Source organism: Elephas maximus, chromosome 11 (genome assembly GCF_024166365.1).
Source record: "Elephas maximus indicus isolate mEleMax1 chromosome 11, mEleMax1 primary haplotype, whole genome shotgun sequence".
In the NCBI taxonomy this organism is placed as follows: Eukaryota; Metazoa; Chordata; class Mammalia; order Proboscidea; family Elephantidae; genus Elephas; species Elephas maximus.
The window spans coordinates 14,778,176-14,797,957 of NC_064829.1; the positions used below are offsets into that span (position 1 = coordinate 14,778,176).

At 47.2% G+C, this 19,782-nt stretch overlaps 1 protein-coding gene across 6 annotated transcripts in view; it reads right to left on the reverse strand.

Moving 5' to 3' along the window:
* The window catches only part of MTCL1 (microtubule crosslinking factor 1), a 156,661-nt gene extending 139,953 nt beyond the window's left edge, over positions 1–16,708 (reverse strand). For 5 of the 6 annotated variants that reach the window (XM_049900154.1, XM_049900153.1, XM_049900156.1 and 2 more), the window contains exons 1-3: positions 15,267–16,708; positions 5,780–6,004; positions 3,847–4,005 (exon numbers count right to left, since the gene is read on the reverse strand). In XM_049900154.1, coding sequence (XP_049756111.1) covers positions 3,847–4,005; positions 5,780–6,004; positions 15,267–16,343 — 1,461 coding nt within the window. In that variant the 5' untranslated portion in view covers positions 16,344–16,708. Of the gene's footprint in view, positions 1–3,846; positions 4,006–5,779; positions 6,005–7,025; positions 7,065–15,266 lie in introns of those variants that run through there. The other variant, XM_049900157.1, reaches the window with a different exon arrangement.
* Between the last annotated feature and the right edge of the window lie 3,074 nt (positions 16,709–19,782).

Genomic DNA, 19,782 nt, shown 5'->3' on the forward strand with positions numbered 1-19,782 from the left:
TTGAACCCTGTCAGGGCAGTCAGTGTTGGTAGCCAGGCACCATCTAGTACTTCTGGGCTCAGGCTGGTGAAGGCTGTGGTTCATGTGGTCCATTAATCCTTGCGAATAATATTTTCCTAGTGTTTTTGGTTTCCTACATTCTCTGGACAGGATGGGACCCATAGATGTATCTTAGTGGCTGCTCACAAGCTTTTAAGAACACAGATGCTACTCAAGAAAGTAGGTAGGATGTAGAACGTTTTCTTTACAAACCATGTTGTGCCAATTGACCTAGATGTTTCCTGAGACTATGGTCCCCAGCCCCTCAGCCCCAGTAACTGGGTCCCTCAAGATGTTTGAATGTGTCTAGGAAACGTCCATGACTTTGCCTTGGTCAAGTTGTATTGACTCCCCCTGTATCATGTGTTGTCTTTCCTTTCACCAAAGTTAACACCTATCTACTATTTAGTTACTGATTTCCCCTCCTCACCCCTCCCCTCTCTCGTAACCATCAAAAATCGTCTCTTTTACCATGTGGGCAGCTCCTCTCTGGATGGGAGATGAGAGGGCAGAGGGGGTCGGAAGCTGGCCGAATGGACACAAAAAAAGAAAGTGGAAAGGAATGTGCTGTCCCATTAGGGGGAGAGCAACTAGGAGTACATAGCAAGGTATATATAAATTTTTGTATGAGAGGCTGACTTGATTTGTAAACTTTCACTTAAAGCACAATAAAAAATTTTTTTTAAATTGTCTTTCTTCTGTGTGTAAACAATGGTCTCAAACAGTATTTGTCCTTTTGTAATTGACTTACTTTGCTCAGCAAAACGCCCTTCAGCTTCGTCCACGTCGTTCATAATTGTTCTTTATTGTTGCACAGTATTCCACTGAGTGCGTGCACCACTGTTTGCTTATCCAGTCATCTGTTGATGGGCACTCAGGTTGTTTCCATATTTTTGCTATTGTGAACAATGCTGCAGTGAACATGGGTGTGCACGTGTCCATTCGTGTGAGAGCTCTTATTTCTCTAGGATATATTCCTAGCAGTGGGACTAATGGATCATATAGTATTTCTAGTTCTAGGTTTGTAAGGAGGCGCCTAATCATCTTCCACAGTGACTGCACCATCTTATACTCCCGTGAGCAATGCATAAGAATTCCAATCTCCGTGCAACCTCTCCAACATTTGTTATTTTCTGGTTTTTTTGGTTACTGCCAGTAATATCGGAGTGAGACGGTAGCTCATTGTAGCTCTGATTTGCATTTCTCTAATGGCTAATGATCACAAGCATTCCCTTACGTGTCAGTTAACTGCCTGAATGTCATCTTTGGAGAAGTCTCTATTCATATCCTTTCCCTATTTTTAAATTGGATTATTTGTATTTTTGTTGTTAATATTTTGAAGTATTTTATCGATTTTAGAGATTACAGCCATGTCAGATATGTCTTAGTCTGTAGGTTCTCTTTTTACTCTTTCGGTGAAGTCTTTTGTGAGCGTAAGTATTTAACTTCTAGGAGCGTCCAGTTATCTAATTTCTCTTCTGGTGTTTGTGCATTGTTAGCTAAGGTTTGTATTGTATTTATGCCATGTATTAGGGCCCCTAGTGTTGTCCCTATTTTTTCTTCCATGATCACTATTGTTTTATATTTTTTATTTAGGTTTTTGATCCATTTTTGAGTTAGTTTTTATGTACGGTGTGAACTATGGGTCCTGTTTCATTTTTTTACAGATGGACATCCAGTTTAGCCAGCATCATTTGCTAAAAAGAATGTCTTTTCCCCATTTAATGTACTTTGGTCCTCTGTCAAAGCTCAGCTGACCAGAAGTGGACACACACACATATACGTATACATCCCTGGGTGCTGCAAACGGTTAATGTGCTTGGCTGCTAACTGAGAGCGTGGAGGCTGAGTGCACACAGAAACTCCTTAGAAGAAAGGCCTGGCTACCTACTTCTAAAAAATCAGCCACGGAAAACTCCGTGGAGCACAGTTCTACTCTGACATACATGGGGTCACCATGAGTCGGAGGTGATCCAATAGCAACTAGTTATGTGTGTATACATATACTTATATATTTACACACACACAAATATACAATCTATAAAATACACTTCTAAGTTGTTTTCTACATCCTTGAGGTCAAACTCAAATTGGAAATTTTGAGAAAAAAATCATTACGACATACCTTTTGCAAACTCAGACCAAAGGAAAACAAGAGAATTAAGTACCAGGAACTGTAAGTGCAAAGGCAAGAGATCCACAACTAGAGGAGAAATCCCTCCAGTCCAGGGCAGGCAAGTGTTACCATGATGAGAGAAAGAACTCAGACTCAAGTGTCTCCTTCTGTGCAGCCTCACTGAGTCCCTCCAGCAAGCTCTGACCACCATGGCTGTATATTCTCACCCCTTCATTCCCTCACCCACATGCGTGACTACTGTGTGTCAGGCACCGTCCTGGGCTCAGTGAGCCAGACGGACAAGCCCTGTCCAGTGGAGCTCGCATTCTAGAGTGCATAGTGAAGGCATGAGGAAGGCAAAACCCGCACATCTGAGGAACAGCAGGGAAGCCAGCAGAACAGGGACGAGGATGGGGAAGGGAGAAGCCAGAGGCAGCGGCACTTATGACTTTGTTGTGACTTGTTTTGCAATCTGTGTGCCAATTGAGGGCAGAGACTGTGCTGCCACATCGACCCTGGTACCCCCAGGGCCTAGGCCAGTACCTGAATCAGGTGTAGGTGGATGAACAGCTAGCTGGATGGGTAACGGCTGGGTGAATCAGAAAACTGAGCTGCTAAGTGAGGTCCATATCTTAGCAGGTAATACGCTGGCTTTAACCATCATCTGAATGCCTTCGCCAATAGTTTTTAATTAAATCAATACGCAGGATATTTTCCAAGAAAATATGCCACCTCAATCTTACAATGGACGACAAGAGAATAGAATTTGCATTACTATAAGCAAACGAAAAACATACATCATCTAGACATCTTTGCTAGAATACATTCACACCTAAAAAAAAAAAAAAAAAAACCCAATATTTAAATTGTATTGGCTGAGGTACAAGTGGAAACCCTGGTGTCACAGTGGTTGAGTGCTACAGCTTTTAACCAAAAGGTCAGCAGCTCAAATCTGCCCGGCACTCCTTGGGAACTCTATGGGTCAGTTCTACTCTGTCCTATAGGGATGCTATGAGTCGGAATCAACTCGATGGCAGTGGGTTTTTTTGATTTGGAGGTATAAGAACTGGTAGCATACAGACATTATCCGTTTATTCAGCTTTCATAGACAACCATAACATATTCTCCAGCTCATTAGAAGATTCTAGAGAAAAAAGCTACTGCTTAACTTTGTGTGCTAGTGATAATATACTCAATTTTGACACATAAAAGGAATAAATGATCGGCTCATAAGAAAAGAAATTTTTCATAAAGGATCAGGTAATAAATATTTTAGGCTTTGCAGGCCACACAGTGTTTTTGCTGCATTGTCTTCTTTGCTTTTGGGGGGTGTATGTGTGTGTTTCTAGGAGAAACTCTGGTGGCGTAGTGGTTAAGTGCTACGGCTGCTAACCAAAGGGTTGGCAGTTCAAATCCGCCAGGCGCTCCTTAGAAACTCTATGGGGCAGTTCTATTCTGTCCTATAGGATCACTATGAGTCGGAATCAACTTGACGGCCCTAGGTTTTTAGGTTTGTGTTTGTTTCTACAATGCTATAAAAAATGTAAAAACCATTCTCTACTCTCGGGCCATATAAACAGGCCTTGGCTTGCTGAGCCCTGCTTCAGGGAACAAGCAGAGTTGGACCCCTTCAGTGCCAGCCAGGCTAACAACTAAAGCGAGGGGGGCATCCCCGTACTTGTCTGGGTTACCTCTCTCAGTTTCTCCAGCTCGTTCTGGAGGGCCTGCTTGGATATTTCCACTTCAATCATCTGCTGTCGGAGCATTTCATTTTCATCTTCAACTTTAGCACGCTTTTCCTCCACAGTTTCAAGTTCATGGTGCAATCTGACAGAGACGTCTTTGGCTACCTGTACAGACCCACAGGGAACGATCATCAGGACAGGGAGCTTTCTGCCTGCTTAGCACACGTTCAAATAACTTCACAGACAGAATTATCAGGTACTACATCAAAGAGCAAAGACCCTGGGGATATTCAATAAACCCACTTTTAAAGGAGGAGGGTGTTAACACAAAACACAAAATCCACGTTATGAGGGAGAATATGACTTTTACCTGGATTAAAAGGCCACTTTGAATAACCCTACCCTCCACCAGCTGCTCCTTGGAAACAGTTCTAGTCTGTCCCATAGGGTTGCTATGAGTTGAAATTGACTTGACAGCAAGGGGTTTGGTTTTTTTTTTTTTTTTTAAAGGTAATATTGGACCTGCCTGCTAAAATTAACAAATAACTTTGTATGCATTAGATGTTTAATGCATTTAAGCTTTAAATTGTCTACTGTGGCTCTGGTGTGGTAAAATGCTTTAATACTAAATGCAGTTGAACATTTTTACTTTCTAGCAGCAAGTGAGAAAAGAGACTTTGGAAGAGAAATATAAATCACCCTTAAATCACACTGAAGAACACTTTGTTAGTGGTTTATAGAATTACAAAGATTCTTTTCTTGTTATCACAATGAAAGGCTAAATGGGATTTCACAAGTGCTCCTATAATGAGGACAACGTCATAAATAAGTCATCTCTAGAGAAATGACTGGATGATTGGATCAGAGAGAGCGACGCTGCCAACAGAGAGAGAAATGGTGTAAAGTCTAGAATTTCTTAGCCTCACTCCCATTTTTGCCAATGGTCCTTAGAGGTACCACTTCTCCTTCAGTTAATAACCACTATACAAGCTCACTAGGGTCATGGAATTTCAGATGTTCTGCATCCTAGAAACATAAATAATATAAAAATGTTAAGTGATTATGATCAACTTTTAAGAGCAGCCTTTAAATGATAACTGAATTGATAACTGATAGATTTTTAAAAAATATTTCAGATCTTCAGAAGGCATTTCTGTACAATTTCTTTCTGACTGTCAGACCAATTAGCAGGTCTTAATTATTTTGTGCTATAAATCCATTACTACGACTTTCCTCCGGTTTTAAAATTCCAGTTCACATTATCACAGACTTACATCTTTGGCTATCGACAGTCATATGACTCCACATCAACCTATAAGCCACAAAGGAAACGAAGTTGATGCTAACATTTTCTGAGACAAATACAAACACTCAAAAGAACATTAAAACAGCAAGTCAGCTAAATGGTGCCAGCTACCACCACTGGCTGCTCTGACAGGGATCACAATAGATGGTCCCGGACAGAGCTGCAGAAAAACGCAGAACAAAATTCTAACTCAAAAAGAAAGACCAGACTTGCTGACCTGACAGAGACTGGAGAAACCCTGAGAATACGGCCCCCAGGCACCCTTTCAGCTCAGTAATGAGGTCACTCCTGAGCTTCACCCTTAAGCCAAAGATTGAACGGGCCCACGGAACAAAACAAGACTAAATGGGAGCACTAGCCCTGGGGCAGGGACTGGAAGGCAGGAGGTAACTGAAAAGCTGGTAATAGAGAACCCAGAGTTGAGAAGTGAGAGCATTGACATGTTGTGGGGTTGTTAACCAATGTCAGAGAGCAATGTGTATACTAACTGTTTGATGAGAAACTAGTTTTTTCTGTAAACCTTCATCTAAAGTTCAATTTAAAAAAAAAGGGAAAAAAAAATTAAATAAAATAGCAAGTCAGTGGGTCAGCATTTTGCGCCTGCATTTCCAGGTGGAGATCCTGCTCATGTACCTTTAAGTCCTGCTCCAGACTCCGGATCAGCTCGCCATCCACCTCCCCAGTCTGGGCCACCTTCAGGCTTCTCTGCTCAGCTTTCCTGAGACGGTACTGCAGAATTCGGCAGTTTTTATTTGCGTGGTCCAGTTCTCGCCGAAGTTCCTGCAGCTGGTAGACATCTTCTTCTAAATAACTGTCCCTCATCTCTTCCATTTCAGCACGAAGTTCATCCAACTCATCCTACACAAGCCAGACAGAGTAGATTTATAAGCCAAGACCATCAAAAAAGGTGGTGTCCCTCTCCCCCATCCCACACTCCTCAACTCCAAACACAAAATGCCTGCACCCACACCCAGCAGCTTCCAGCCACACATGTAACCTGGCAGGGCAGCCTCTATACATGCTCACATGAGGTAACATCACCAAAGGTCTGTCCACATCTTATATACCCTGACATTAAAAACCCACCTGGAGTATTCACAGCAGCCTTAGAACTTATTCCACTCCTACTATTTCCTTATATTATCATAATCGTAAATGAAATCAAATCTGCAAATAAACAGACCTACAGATTCAAACTGAACATTGACCTAGCCTATATCTCAAAGGCCCACTCTAGGTACTAAGATGAATCAGACCAACCCAGCCTTCAAAGAACATAAACTTTAGTGGGATAATGACAATAAGTAACAGTTAACTGCCACTGGAATTAAAACATTCCTTCAAAATGTCCTGAAAATTCTATTCCACAACGCAAATTTTAGCATGTAACTAAGGTGCAACTCACCCTTCTAAACAAGAAACCTTCTCAAATATGTGAAAAAAATGTTGGGTTTGAATTTTTCCACTTCCCTATCCTTGATTCCCATCTCCATTCTACACTGCCGTCAGCATGAAGATAATCCGAATCCAGGAGAATCCTCCTCTTTCCCTCCATTCCACATGCAGCCCAGCAGCAGTCCTGTCAGCTCAGCACCATGCAATCTCTCCCCATCAGAGTAGCTGTGTCAGGGGTCCATCTAGTCCACTGGGGTCTCCCTGCTTATCCTCCCAGAGTCTATTCTCCATGCAGCACGGCTCTCCTTTTAGTGTGTAAGTCAGATCACCCCAGCCCCAACTCAAACCCTCAAAGGGCTTCCTGTCATACCAAGGACATTCTTTACAGTCCTCTCATGGCCTCCAAGACCAAATACGACCTGGCCCTGGGCCTATCCCCTCACCGCCCATCCCACCCACCTCACAGGTCCCAGCCTATGTTCACCTGTTATTTCCTCTTCCGAAAGTGCTTCTCCTCATCCCTGCAGAGCACATGGAGACATAATTTGCGCACCTGCCTCCCCTGGCCACCTCCCACCCCACCATCTCCAGTCCTTGCCTTGGTCTACTTTCTTTACAGCTCTTATCACTGTCCAACATCATTTACAGTTTTTCTCATCATTGTCACCCACACTAAAAGGTAAGCTCAACGACTAAAATCAGATGTAACTACACCTTTATGTTGCTCCAGTCTTGTATCGCAGTTATGAAAAACTATTCCCAAGCCCCCAGAAGTAGCTTCAGTATAAAACAAAAAAACCTGTTGCCGTCAAGTCAAATGACTCACAGCAACCCTATAGGACAGGGCAGAACTGCCCCATAGGGCTTCCAGGGAGCAACTGATGGATTCGAACTGCTGACCTTTTGGTTAGCAGGCAAGCTCTTAACCACTGTGCTAACATGGCTCCGCAGCTTCAGTATACTAGATATAAATTCTACCGAAGTATAAAAGGTTTTAACTAGAAGCAATTTGGAAGGGTGAAGACTAATGAAAGTATTCTGAGAATTTTCCTGAATAGTTTGAAAATTGAGGTATAACAGTCTCTAGGAGATTCTCAGTCATTCCGTCTGGTGTTGTTCAATATTGAGGCTTAAGGAAAAAAACTGTCGCCCAAACTTGGACACACTAAGTTGTACGCTTCCGTACTGTTACTCAGTTTGTTCCTGGATTCTTGCCACTCTTACTAATTCTGCATTCATTCTTAAAACCTGAGATTTACTTACAATAAAGAACAAGGTTTCCCAACATCTGCGCCTTCAGGTGGGCAAGAAATTGAACAGAAAGAAATCGCCTGAAGATTCATTTATCCTGGGTAAGATTAAGAACTGCAACAAATAAACTGGGAGTCCTTATGGAAAAATGCAGGTTGGCACAAAATGGGGTGAAGAGGATCCTCCAGCCCATGGTCTCTGCTGGAAAGGGCACAAACGTGGCAGTTTATTCCCCCCTCCCCCAGCTTGTAGACTCTCCTTGCTGTGTTCACACTATCCTGATCAAGACTCCAAATGGAGCCTGTCTCACTGGACTACCAAGGAGAACAGACATAAAAAAGAAAGCTTCACCAACTGCCTAGTGGTCAAATGAATGAAATCTTTTTCTTCTTGGCTAATACGTATTCCTATAGGATTTCTATGCCAATGGTGAAAAACATAAAAATATAAGGCGTTTCAATGTGTCTTAACCAAGTTTCTTTCCCACCCCCCCCCTTATAGACATTTCTCCCAATAAATCTTGTTCCCGGTAGGAAGACTTGCTGGGGCTGGTAGTTAGTGGACACAACATAAAAGCTTGTCAGTTGGATGTCCATGAACAGAATGGAAAGGCTGGGCTCTTCAGGTAGCTGGAGCACCCGGAGCACAGCTACATCGGAAAGGGACTGTCAACACTCAGCAAAAGGGGTGTTGTCACAGGTGCCTGATCCACACACTGAGGCTTTAATGAGACTGAGGGAGCTGTGCCCTAACCCAGTGCCTGCTGGGGGCCAACCAAAGATGGCAGGCAAGCTTTAAAATGTGCTTTGTTGTTGCCATTCTTTTGACGAAGCATTAAAGAGCTCTTCCAAAATCAAGGTCAAGTTTCACTGCGGTCACATCCAGGAATCTGATGGGTCTGACTTTGGGAAAGAGCCTGATTTCTACACTTAAGTTTCTGTGTCCAATTAACTAATTTAAAAAAAAAAAAAAGATCAATAAATGCAGTAAAAGTGAAGAAGACTGATTTAAGCCACTAAATCAATATATGTATATATGTGTCACACAAATACATAGTGACTTCCGCTCGTGGCAGGAATCCTTTATGATGGCTTTTCCTTCTAGAAAGATGATCTATCAAACAGAAGTTTTTAAAACAGTATATAGAGTAAGAAGATGTAAGATACAGCTTCCAGGTATAAAAACATTCTCTAGTTCTCAGATTTCGAAACAGGAGGGCTGTTATCAATCTAATGTTAAATGCTGGAGATGTTACAGAGATGTGTAAACAATCCCTCCAGGCTAAAAAACTGTTTGAGGGCTGGACACACCTATAAATCACTGAGGAGGCCGTATGTAAACAGCTCATTTTTTTTTTTTTTCTGGCATAAATAAATCACTGCCCCACAGCGTTTTTACCAACAAGAGTTGTACTGAAGAGAAAATTAGGGACAGACCATAACTGTATGCATTTGAATCACTAATTTTATAACTCATATCTTATCTAAACTTCCACACTAATAAAGACATCCTTTATTAAGTACTTTACCTTCATTATCTTTTTTGCCAGGAACATATTATCCCCCACTTTATGGACGAGAAAACCAAACTGAGACAAATCAGCTTGCCCAAAGCCTCGCAGCTAATAAACAGAAGGCAGACTGTAAACGCAGGGCTGTCTGGTTCCAAATATGTGCGTTTTCCAGTAAATACTATAAATTATGTGCTATAGATGAAACCTAACAGACACTAAACTGCACTTTTAAAAGCCCACCCTCAGTGTAAATAAAAGCAACCGAACATTTAGAGCTTTACAATTGCCAATGCACAATCATATCCATTACAGCAACTGGCCCTCCAAAAAGCACTGCGATGAGCAGCACAGATACTAATGCCCCCATTTTAAAAAGAGGAAATTGAGATTCCAAAAGTTCCAACGGCTTCCCAACACTAGCCTGCAGAGATGGGGCCAAGGCCAATGTTGTCATATAGCCTTGAAAAAGCAATTTTCAGGTTCAGTGAAGTTACAAAAGAAAACCAAATTACACCAGCTGTTTGAAAACCAAAAACTGTGATTGTTCAGATTAGGGTCATGCTGGACAGTGATTTTTAAACTAACATTATATTAATTTTCTGAAAGCATGCTTCAATTTAGAAATCATTTTATTTCAGAACCTTAAAGATGTCTGCCATTTAAATGTCTAAGAAAACCAAATCAGGCAGAAGATATAATATTTCCAGCAGATATAACCTGGCAACTGTAAGTAAAAGTGGAAAATTACTCTTGGTTTTTATATTAAGGAATTAATCAGAAAAAAAACCTTTCCTTCATAAACAGTTTTACAGTAAATTAACATCAGGTCTGCCAATACTTAAGTGGTAAATCGTTATGTCATTGAAAAGCTAATCTAGTTTTAGATGAATATATTTTTCAAAATTTTTTTATATAAAATGAAATCTTGGAGTAGTGTAAAGCTGTTCAACTATTTGTCTGCAGGTAACAAATCAAGCCTCATTTTATTTACACACACACACACACACACACATTCCCACTGCCATCGAGTCGATTCCGACTCAGAGTGACCCTGTGGGACAGGGGAGAGCTGCCCCATAGGGTTGGTTTCCAAGGAGCGGCAGGGGGGTCTGAACTGCCAACCTTCCGAGTAGCAGCCGAGCTCTTAAGCACTATGCAACCAGGGCTTCACACACACACATATATACACATCCAAATATCAAATTAGAGGAATAATGAGGTACCCTAGAGTAAAACAAGATTAAAATAATGAAACCCTCTAAGAGGAAAACAATTTTATCCACAAATATAAAAACTGAACTTATGGTTTCTTTATATAACAACGAAACCCTGGTGGGCGTAGAGGTTAAGTGCTACGGCTGCTAACCAAAGGGTCAGCAGTTCAAAACCACCAAGCGCTCCTTGGAAACTCTATGGGGCAGCTCTACTCTGTCCTATAGTGTTGCTGTGAGTTGGAATCGACTCGACGGCAAGAGGTTTGGTTTGGTTTTTGGTTTATATAATAAACACTCTTGATCATACTGATAACTTTATTCAAATTTTCATCCCGTTTAAACAACCTGAAAACTGTAACTATTTCTATTTTAATAACCCCTCTTTAAATAGACCCAAGTTAGACAGGAGGGGCAGTCATCTGGCTACAGTTGCAATAGTTCCATCTTCAGGGAGCTGCAGACAGAAACTATCATCTATTGTAATATACAAATAATCTACCTCATCTCCCTCTGGACAATGGAAATGTTTTCCAAGGAGTCCCAGCTGTAGATAAGGAGGCTGGAGCCAGTCACCATTGTTTACCAAAGTGACAGTTCATGCCGCTGCTGATGGGCCCCATTTGCCCCCATCTGCATTATCCTGCCACCTAAGGTTACTATTATAGCTGTTCTTTCACAGACTGACTAAAGAATGGGTGTGGAAATCGGCTATGTCAGGAGAGAACCAGGAATACTCTCCACCTTCACCCTCCAGAGGGCTAAAAAGTGGGGAACCAGAGGAGGGGATGGGGAGCTGAAAGCCCTTGACAGCGCTGGTAATGCTTGTTCTTGCCTCTAGTGTCTCCCCTCCAGGCCACAAGGGGAACTGTAACACCCCACTCCAGAGCCTGCCAGTCAAAGGACTACCTCACGTGAGAAATAGGGCAGTTAGGAGGATCAGTGTCATCTCCTGCAGCCTGGAAAATCAAGACGACCTTCACGATAATCTCCCTTAGGAGCACAGTCACCTAAAAAAAGATCACTTTTATCTCACTTTGCAGCTAGCACTGACTTGTTTTTTGGTTTCTTTTTTTTTTTTATCAAAAGTAATTCTCAAATACCTGAGGAGGTAAAGAGAAACACGGCCCTGCCCACACCCAGGCCCCTCACCCTGCAGGAACCGAGTGCTATTACAGGACACTCATGTGGGGAGGAGAGGCGTGTGAGCCCTGCAACACTAAAAGCATTTTCAAGAGAGGTCAATAAACTCAGAGCGATGAAGCCCTCCTGAGAAGCCTGTGGAAACAGACAGCACGATTAGTATGTTCACCACGAGCACAAGGCTTGTCTGATTGTCTCGGAGCACTTGAGCAAAACACAGTCAGGGCAGGCAGGAGGAAGGAACACCAGCACTTAGCCCAAGTCTTCATCGTTAAGGAACATGTCCGGGTTTTGCTTGAGAAAGAAGCAAAGGCATTTGGATAAGTGAATTCAACTGCTCCCCTTAATTTCTGAAAACTTCCAAATATATTCAGGTTCATCAGAAGTCAAAGGAAGACAAGAGTGCTTTTCTGACTGTGTTTTCACGTAAAAAGCCAGTTTCCTGGGTTGAATCATTTTTGCATTTTTTCACCTAGTCACCTCGGTACCTTTAATGTAGGTGGAGCCAGGAATGGAAAATGAGTTCCGGAGCAGCCCCATACAGCGCTCAGTTAGGAAAGGTGTGTAGGGGACACATTTGCTATTTAAAAAAACAAAACAACACAGCAGTCTGGCTAAAAACACTTGAATTTCCTGGTCAATAAGATGGCCTTCTATGGTTTTGATGACCTTATTTTTCTCCTTGATTACTCTTTGGTCATTCTAGCTCAGAAACTGTGACAGCCTTTTACAGCAACAGTGACAGCACTGACTCGGGAAAGAATGCGATCCTGTATGTGGTCACAGTCCTCCAGAATTTATCAAAGCACAACTTCTGGCCAAGGTGATGGGCAGTCACCAATGACACTGAGGCTCTTCTGCTAACTGAACGGGCAGATGCTGCCTCTACTCGTGAGAGTTCTGTGCAATATTCCCAAGGAAAGCACAAGGTCAAGGATGCGCTTTTATCCACCATCTAAGAAAAGTACCGCTAAACAACGATTACAATGTGCGTGCTCTAACGGTCACGTGGCAAGGCCTGACTTCTGCCTTTTGTCCTATGAGGTCGTTAAGCTCTTAGCTCAATTTTCCACAAGCAGGCAGGCTCTGACCTTTAGAAAAGTCCATCCGGATTCTTGTGTTTCTTTCCTGAATGAACTACTGGCAGTCCCCAGATTACAAAGGAGTTTCATTCCTAAATCTGTTTTAAGTTGAATTTGTACATAAGTCAGAGCCGTTAGGTACGGTTTGTATCTAACGTCAGTTAGCCAAAAGTTTGTCTTAATATGTAGTATATAGTGTATTTCTCCACGTGTAAGAAACACTTCCCAATACACTAAAACATCTTTAACATAAAAATGCAGTAATAATGTTTTGATACCAAAGTATTATCTGTTTGTTATTACGAACCACTGTTTGTATCTTGAGTTTTTACTACAGTAGGCTTTACAAGGTTGGTTCACAACTACGGGTTGTATGTAAGTCGGACGTTCGTAACCCAGGGACTTCTTGTACTGTAATTTAAGCTTTTGAATGATCAGCCATGTAACTCGCACGTATGCATGGCCCAGCTCTCCTTTTCCGCCAACTTTTTCTGGTCTTCTCTGCCCACTTTTCTCTCCTGCTGTCCAAGGACGGGCTGGTGCTGCACATGGCACAGTTAGGTGGCCGCAGTGCTTTCCTCATAGAAAAGGGCAGCTGAACATTTTCCACAAATTTAACATTTCCAGTGGGTTCTACTGCACAGGTGTTAATGACAGACCCTTCACCTAAGAAGACAGATGTTCCCTAGAAGAGCCAAACACAGGGTACATTTTGCACTAATATAATGACTCTGAAGCAGTGCTTCTAAGTAGCCTCACTGGAAACAGAGGGGAAGCCAGGTACAGAGAAAAGTGCAAAGGCTCTGGAGACGAAGGCTCTGGAGACAAGGAAATACAAGCTTCCCCACTTACTATAGCTGTGTGGCCTTGGGCAAGTCATTTGACCTTACTGGGTTTTCAATATCCTTGTCTATGAAATTGGGGTTATGATAACATAGTCTCCTGTGTTGTTGAGGATCAACTGACATATCAAATACATCAGGGTGGGCACCAGGGCAGAAGCCCATTTCATTCACTGAGCATCTAACAGTGAAAAAATTAGGCAAATAGCAAGTTATCCAGAGAGGAACCCTGAAGTGATGTCGGGTTGGCTACCTTAACATCAGAAGTGTACGGAGAACTTTTTTTTTTTTTTTCTAAAGAAACTCAATTGTCTGTTGCTCAGCAGTCATTCCGACTCCACGGCACTGGGTTTTGGTCTGGCGGCAGTCATGTGGCCAGGGATTATGCTAAGACTGGGGCTACAAAAATGAACAAGATTAGCTCATGTTAGCTTACAGAGAGCGCTCCTGTGTTGAGGATTTGCAAAGGGCTGTTTTCCTGATAGAGTGACACACAACACAGCTGCCCTTTCTCTTCAGCACTCTGGGATTTCACTCTCCTGTCTGTTATGTAAGAGGTGGCAAAAGCCAATGTGTCAACTTGGAACATCGCACCCAGGTGCCCATCTGCTCTCTTCTCACCTCGCTTTTTCTGCCTCACTGTTTCCCTTTTCCACAACACTTGGTTAGAGCAGCTCCTGATAAGGCTAAGGTTTAGGACTACCCAGCAGCTAAGGCGCTCTCATCCCAGTCTGAACAGCACACGCCACCACCATTCACCTGAAAAACCTAGGCCGTAGGGCTGGAGCCAAAGGCTGGCCCTAAATGGGGTAGGCCTATCTGAGAAAACAGCTCAAATCACACTACCCACCGAGGGAGGAAGGCCACTCCCTCGGTTTGGGCGGATATTTATCAGAATCTTGACAGGTACCACCGAGTTATTTACTACTCTAACAGCCGCACCTCGGTCCTCTGGCAGGCCAGTGTCGCCTAGCCCCTCTGTTCTGCAGTACCAGCCTCCTCTCTGAGAAAAGATGGAGTCGGTCTAAGTGCCTTAATGCTAACAACACCGGGAGGCCATCATCAACAGGCCTTGCCCCAGAGGACTCAAGAGGCAGGGCGGCGGAGGCTGCGATTCCCTCGAAAGTCTTTGCGTAAGAAGGAATCGGGCTCTCCTAACACAGAAATGCCCGGCTTCAGGACACTCACAAAGGACCCGCCAGCGGAACACTCAAGAGACCCCTGGACTTAAGGTTTACCCCCCGAAAACGGTGGGGTCCTTTCTGTGCCACAGGGGCCCCGAGGAGATCCCGCAGGCACCTCACTCTTTTCCGCCGGCAGGAGAACCGGTGGCCGAAACCGACGCAAACACGCAATTTCCCGGACCGCGCTCCTTCGCTGGGGGAACCCTCCCACAGGTGAGGGTGGGCACACAGGGGACGGGAAGATCGGCTGAGGTACCCAATATGTACCCCCAAACGTCAAGAGGTGCCACGGTATACGCAAAACTTCTAGAAAGAGCAGCGTAGACGCACACTGGCTGGGCCCCACAAGTCTTGGGGTTCTGAGCCTTCCGAAGTTCTGGCTCAAGGTCCCAGCGCCCAGCATGTGCGGGGAGGAAGGGAGACCGAGAAGGCGCTCGTACAGCCCCGAGGGCGTGCTCGTGGATCTCTGCGGCATCCGGCCCCGGGACACGCCGCTCACCTTGAGATAGTCGTTCTCCGAGCGCAGCTCCTCCATCTCCCGCAGCAGCTCCTCCTCCGCCGCCGCTGGCACCATCCGGGGCTGCTCGTCCAGGCTGGGCTCCTTGGGGGTCCCACCGCTTCCTTCCCCCCTCCCGGGGGCCGCTCGCTCTAGTGGCGCGCGGCCCCGAGCATCGTCTGCCGGGCCGGACCCAGGGAACCCCTCAGAGACCCCGCCCGGGCTGCTCCGGCCCCCAGGACAAGTGCTGGCGCCGGGGTACGCTGCGAGCAGCGCGGGGGACTCAGGGCTGCCCGGCGGTGCGCCCTGGGCTGCGGGGCTCGGCGCGAGGGCTCCTCGCGGGGGCTCCCGGTCGCTGGAGCCGGTGCCCGATTCGGCGTCGCTACTGGCGGCGGGGAGCGGGCGCTGTTCGTCCGACAGGGGCTCGGATGGGCAGTCGGAGAGGTCGGAGCTGCTATCCGTGGAGCTGATGCGCGCGCCAGCGGCGGCCGCCGAGGTCACTGGGAGGGTCACGGCAGGGAGCCGGGCGGACGACGGGGGCTCGGCGGCCCGAGCCGGAGGCGCGCCGGGGGGCCCAGAGCCGCGCCGGGCCTTGCGGTTCTTGGCAGCTGCCAGCGCCGGCTCGGTTCCGAGCGGTGGCGGCTTCCCAGACCGGGGCAGCAGCTCGGCGGGCGCCGCGCGCGCCGCCCTCCTGGGGCCTGGGGCGGCCTTGGCGCCGCCCGCCGCCCTGGCCCCGGCGCCCGCCGGGGGCTTATCTTTCGCCCCGGGGGCGCCGCCGCCGCGCCGAGAAAGGCGGCCCGGCGCAGCCAGGGACACGGGCGAGTACGGCGTCTTGCCCGCAAGGCTGGGCGAGCGCGGGGCGGCGGGCGGCGGGGCCCGAGCCGAGGAGGGGGCAGCCGGCCCGTGCGCCGCTGGCCGCACAAGCAGGTCCTTGAGGAAGGGTCTGGCGGGCGAGGGTGCGCGGTGCAGCCGCTTCCTCTCGGCCAGCGGGTGGAGGTGGTGGTGGCGGTGGTGCTGGCCAGGCGGCTGCGGCTTCGCGTCCGGGGAGCCGCCGCCCGCGGGGCCGTTCAGCGCCTCCATGGCCGGGTCCCGGGCCGCGCGCAGTGGCGCCGGCGGCAGATGCTCCTGGTGGCCGCGGGCAGTTTCCCCGGGCGCGCTCGCATCACTTCTGCCCCCAGCCCCCGCGCCGCCGCTGCCCTCACCCGCACCCGCGGCCCGAGGGTCCCTGGGGACTCGCCGCCGCCGCCGCCGCCTGCCTCGCTCTCCCCCGGCTCGGGTCACCGCAGCTCAAGTTCTGCCGCTCGCATCCCCTAGAAGCGGCGCTGCGGACTCGAGGGTCCCGCCGCCACGGCGGTCCCAGCCACACGGTCCGCGTCCATGAGCTGGGGCTGACGGGCGCCTCGCGCCGCTCCCACGCCGGCCGGCCGCGCCCCCCGCAGCGCCGCCCGCCCGCCCGCCGCTCCCGCAGGAGAGAAAGTACGAGCGCGCGCCCGGCCCACCGCCGCCTGCGCCCGGCGCTCTGCGCATGTCCCGCCACCACCAGCGCCGGCCGGCTCCGCACGGGGCGGGGGAGGAGGGGCAGACAGAAGGGCGGGGTCCGTCCCTGGCGGGGGGCAGGCAGAGGGGCGGGGCGGGGTCTGTCCCTCCCCTCCCCGAGCTGCGATTCGCCCGGCTTCTCCAGGCCCTAGAGACCGTGTCGGAGCTGGGAAGGGAGCGGGAGGTGGAGAGCGAGCACTGGGCACGCGGGGGAGACTGAGGTGGGAGAGCAACGTTGTCCTCTCGGTGGGGCGAGGGCGGTACACCCGCTTTCCCTTTGTGGACCGACACCCCCACAGGCCCCTCCATTCCACCCCTGCCTTCCAGGGTCCCTCGGCGCTCTGCCCACTGCCCTTTCCAAGCTATGCCTGTGTTATCTCCAAGTTCCTTTAAGGATGCCGGGTACGCGATGCAGCTATCGCGTCACACCGACACGGCGCTCCCCAGTTGGCACCCGCCAGTGCCCTCGGAAGCTCAGAGAAGGAGGAGCTGTTGTAGAAATAGGAGAAGTAGCTCGCCAAGCTTGGGGTCAGAAAGGGAACTCACATTTACAGTTCCCGCTACTCGCCAAGCGCTGTTAGACATTTCATAGGCATAAAAAAAAAATCCGCAGAACAATCCCGAGTTGGAATTATTTTCCTCGGACGTGAGCGCAGGGGAGTGAAGTGCTTCCCTGAGGCTCCTTAGCCAGGTAGTGGCTGAGTCGGATTCAAACCCAGCCCTGTACAGTTCTCAATCCCATGCTTTCTCTCTGGCCCCTCGGGGACCCAGGAAAGCAGAACATGACAGTTTAACATGCTCGAGTCACCTGATCTTTCTGAGCCTCGGTTCCCTCGCTTGTATAATGAGAAAATATTGCCGCCTAAGCATTGTGACGGTTCATTGAGCAAATATGCAAAAACACTTTTCAAACTGTAAAATACTTTCCAGATATTCTGACCTAGGCGATGGACGTTGGGCAATAACAAAAGGCATAAGACACAGCCTGTCCTCGTGAGTGGCTTTGGGGGAGACAGAGAGCAGACAATAGGTACAAAAGTCCAGGATGGGCAATGAACCCAGCCAGGACACACCGCGGACAAAGACCTCACCCGGGCATGGTGTTTGGATTATGCCTTGAAGTTGGTCTTGTGGGTGAGCCCCAGAACAGAACAGAAGCATGGGGAGAGCTGGTGGCCGGCAGGCAGGTAGGCTTTAGACAGAGGCTGGAAGGTAGGCAAGTGAAATGTCCCGCCCGGGAATGTGGACACTGTCCTAGAGGCTGGGGGAGCCCTCGGTGGCTGTGACAGTGGGACAGGTGAAGGGTGATAACCGGCTTATTCAGGTAACAGGATAAGGAAAGAAGAGAGGGAACAGTTCTGTGAAATTAAAAGGAAAAATATATTCCAAAGTCTGTGATCTTAACCACATAATTAGCCTACCAACCCACCTCCTTCAAAAGATGCAGGTGATCTGAAACTTTTTTTTTTTTTTTTTAATCCTGTCAGTGGGGGGAGATGTGCTCTCAGAAGACATCCTGCCTGCTCCTCTTGGCTACCTGAGGAGGCTCTGGTGCTGTCCTGCTGCTCAGTGCTACTGGAGCTGGAACCTCACAGCTCTCCCGCTTCACCATTTGTAAGTTGTTTTTCTGGAATTCCTCTGACAGTGAGGCAGCACACAAATATAATCTGCCCAGAATCTCTTTTAATGCAATATCTAATAAGACCTCAGCTATTTTTATAGCTCACAAGCTATTTGGAGGAAAGGAAAAACCAGTTGACTGTCTTGTCAGCAACAGAGCAGATTTGTTTGAAAGGTACCCCACCCATGCCTTGCCTGGTCATCTCTCTCTGGAGAGCACGTTAATGCCCCCTTTGGTATGACTGTCCATCAGTTCACGAGTAGCAGCTGTGAGTCTCCAGAGTTAGCTAACTGGACTTTATCCAAGAACTTCCTTCAGAGATCCAGAAGTTTGCAACACCTTCACATTTCTGAAGAATTATGTCCAGGACTCTTACTACAAGCTTGCCGGCTGCTCAGACCATGCAGAAACATGCAGAAGACCCAAAAAATTTCAGTAATTTAGTCTTCCAAAGAAATTGAAAACCATTAGCCAAATGACCATACACCAATTGTAGCTCCCACATAATAAAAGTCAAACAAAATTCATATTCCTTATTGTTAGCCTGGCAAATGTTTCTACTAGCTATTAGCAAAGAGACGTTCAATAAGGGTTTCTTTGTTTTCCGGTATTCAGTGACTTACAGGTATGAACAGATATCTGTTTATATAGTTGTTGTTTGCCACGAGTCAGTTCCAACTCAAGGCCACACCATGCGTGCAGAGTAGAACTGCTCCATAAGGTTTTCAAGTCTGACCTTTCAGAAGCAGATCGCCAGGTCTGTCTTCCGAGGCACCTCTGGGTGTGTTCAAACTGCCAGCCTTTTGGCTAGTAGTTGAGCATTTAACCGTTTGCACCACCCAGGGACTTGTTTTCATAGTAGATCTTTTTTAGAAAAGTCCTATGTGATTTAAAAAAAAAAAAAGAAGGGTTTGATACAAATTCCTTTAAAAATACTTGGCAGGGGTTGGGAAGGGGAGCTTACTATTTAAAGGAGCCAACAACAAAATCCAGGCTGTGCCAGTTTTGGTCTATGTCCTCAGACCCAGTCCTTGCCCCACTTGACCCCGCTCTGTATTAGGAGGCGTAGAACCCATAAAGGTTTTCCAGGCTCCTGGATGTGTGGATTAGGTATGGCCAATGGGAAGTACTGGCAGGAGATTGGGGGAGACAGGAAGGGAGAACCAAGGCATTTCTGGCCTCTCTCTGCCGCAGGGGCACTTCCCCAGCCAGAACTAGGTTTCCCCTGTGGCTCCAGTTTTCACTGGGTGACCTGGTCTCTCTGATGACTTCACTGTGTAGTGGCTTCATGGAGTTGCAGATCTCTGGTTCTCTCACTGTCCCATTTGGCTCTTGATTCCTCTGTCACAGATTCCCTGCATT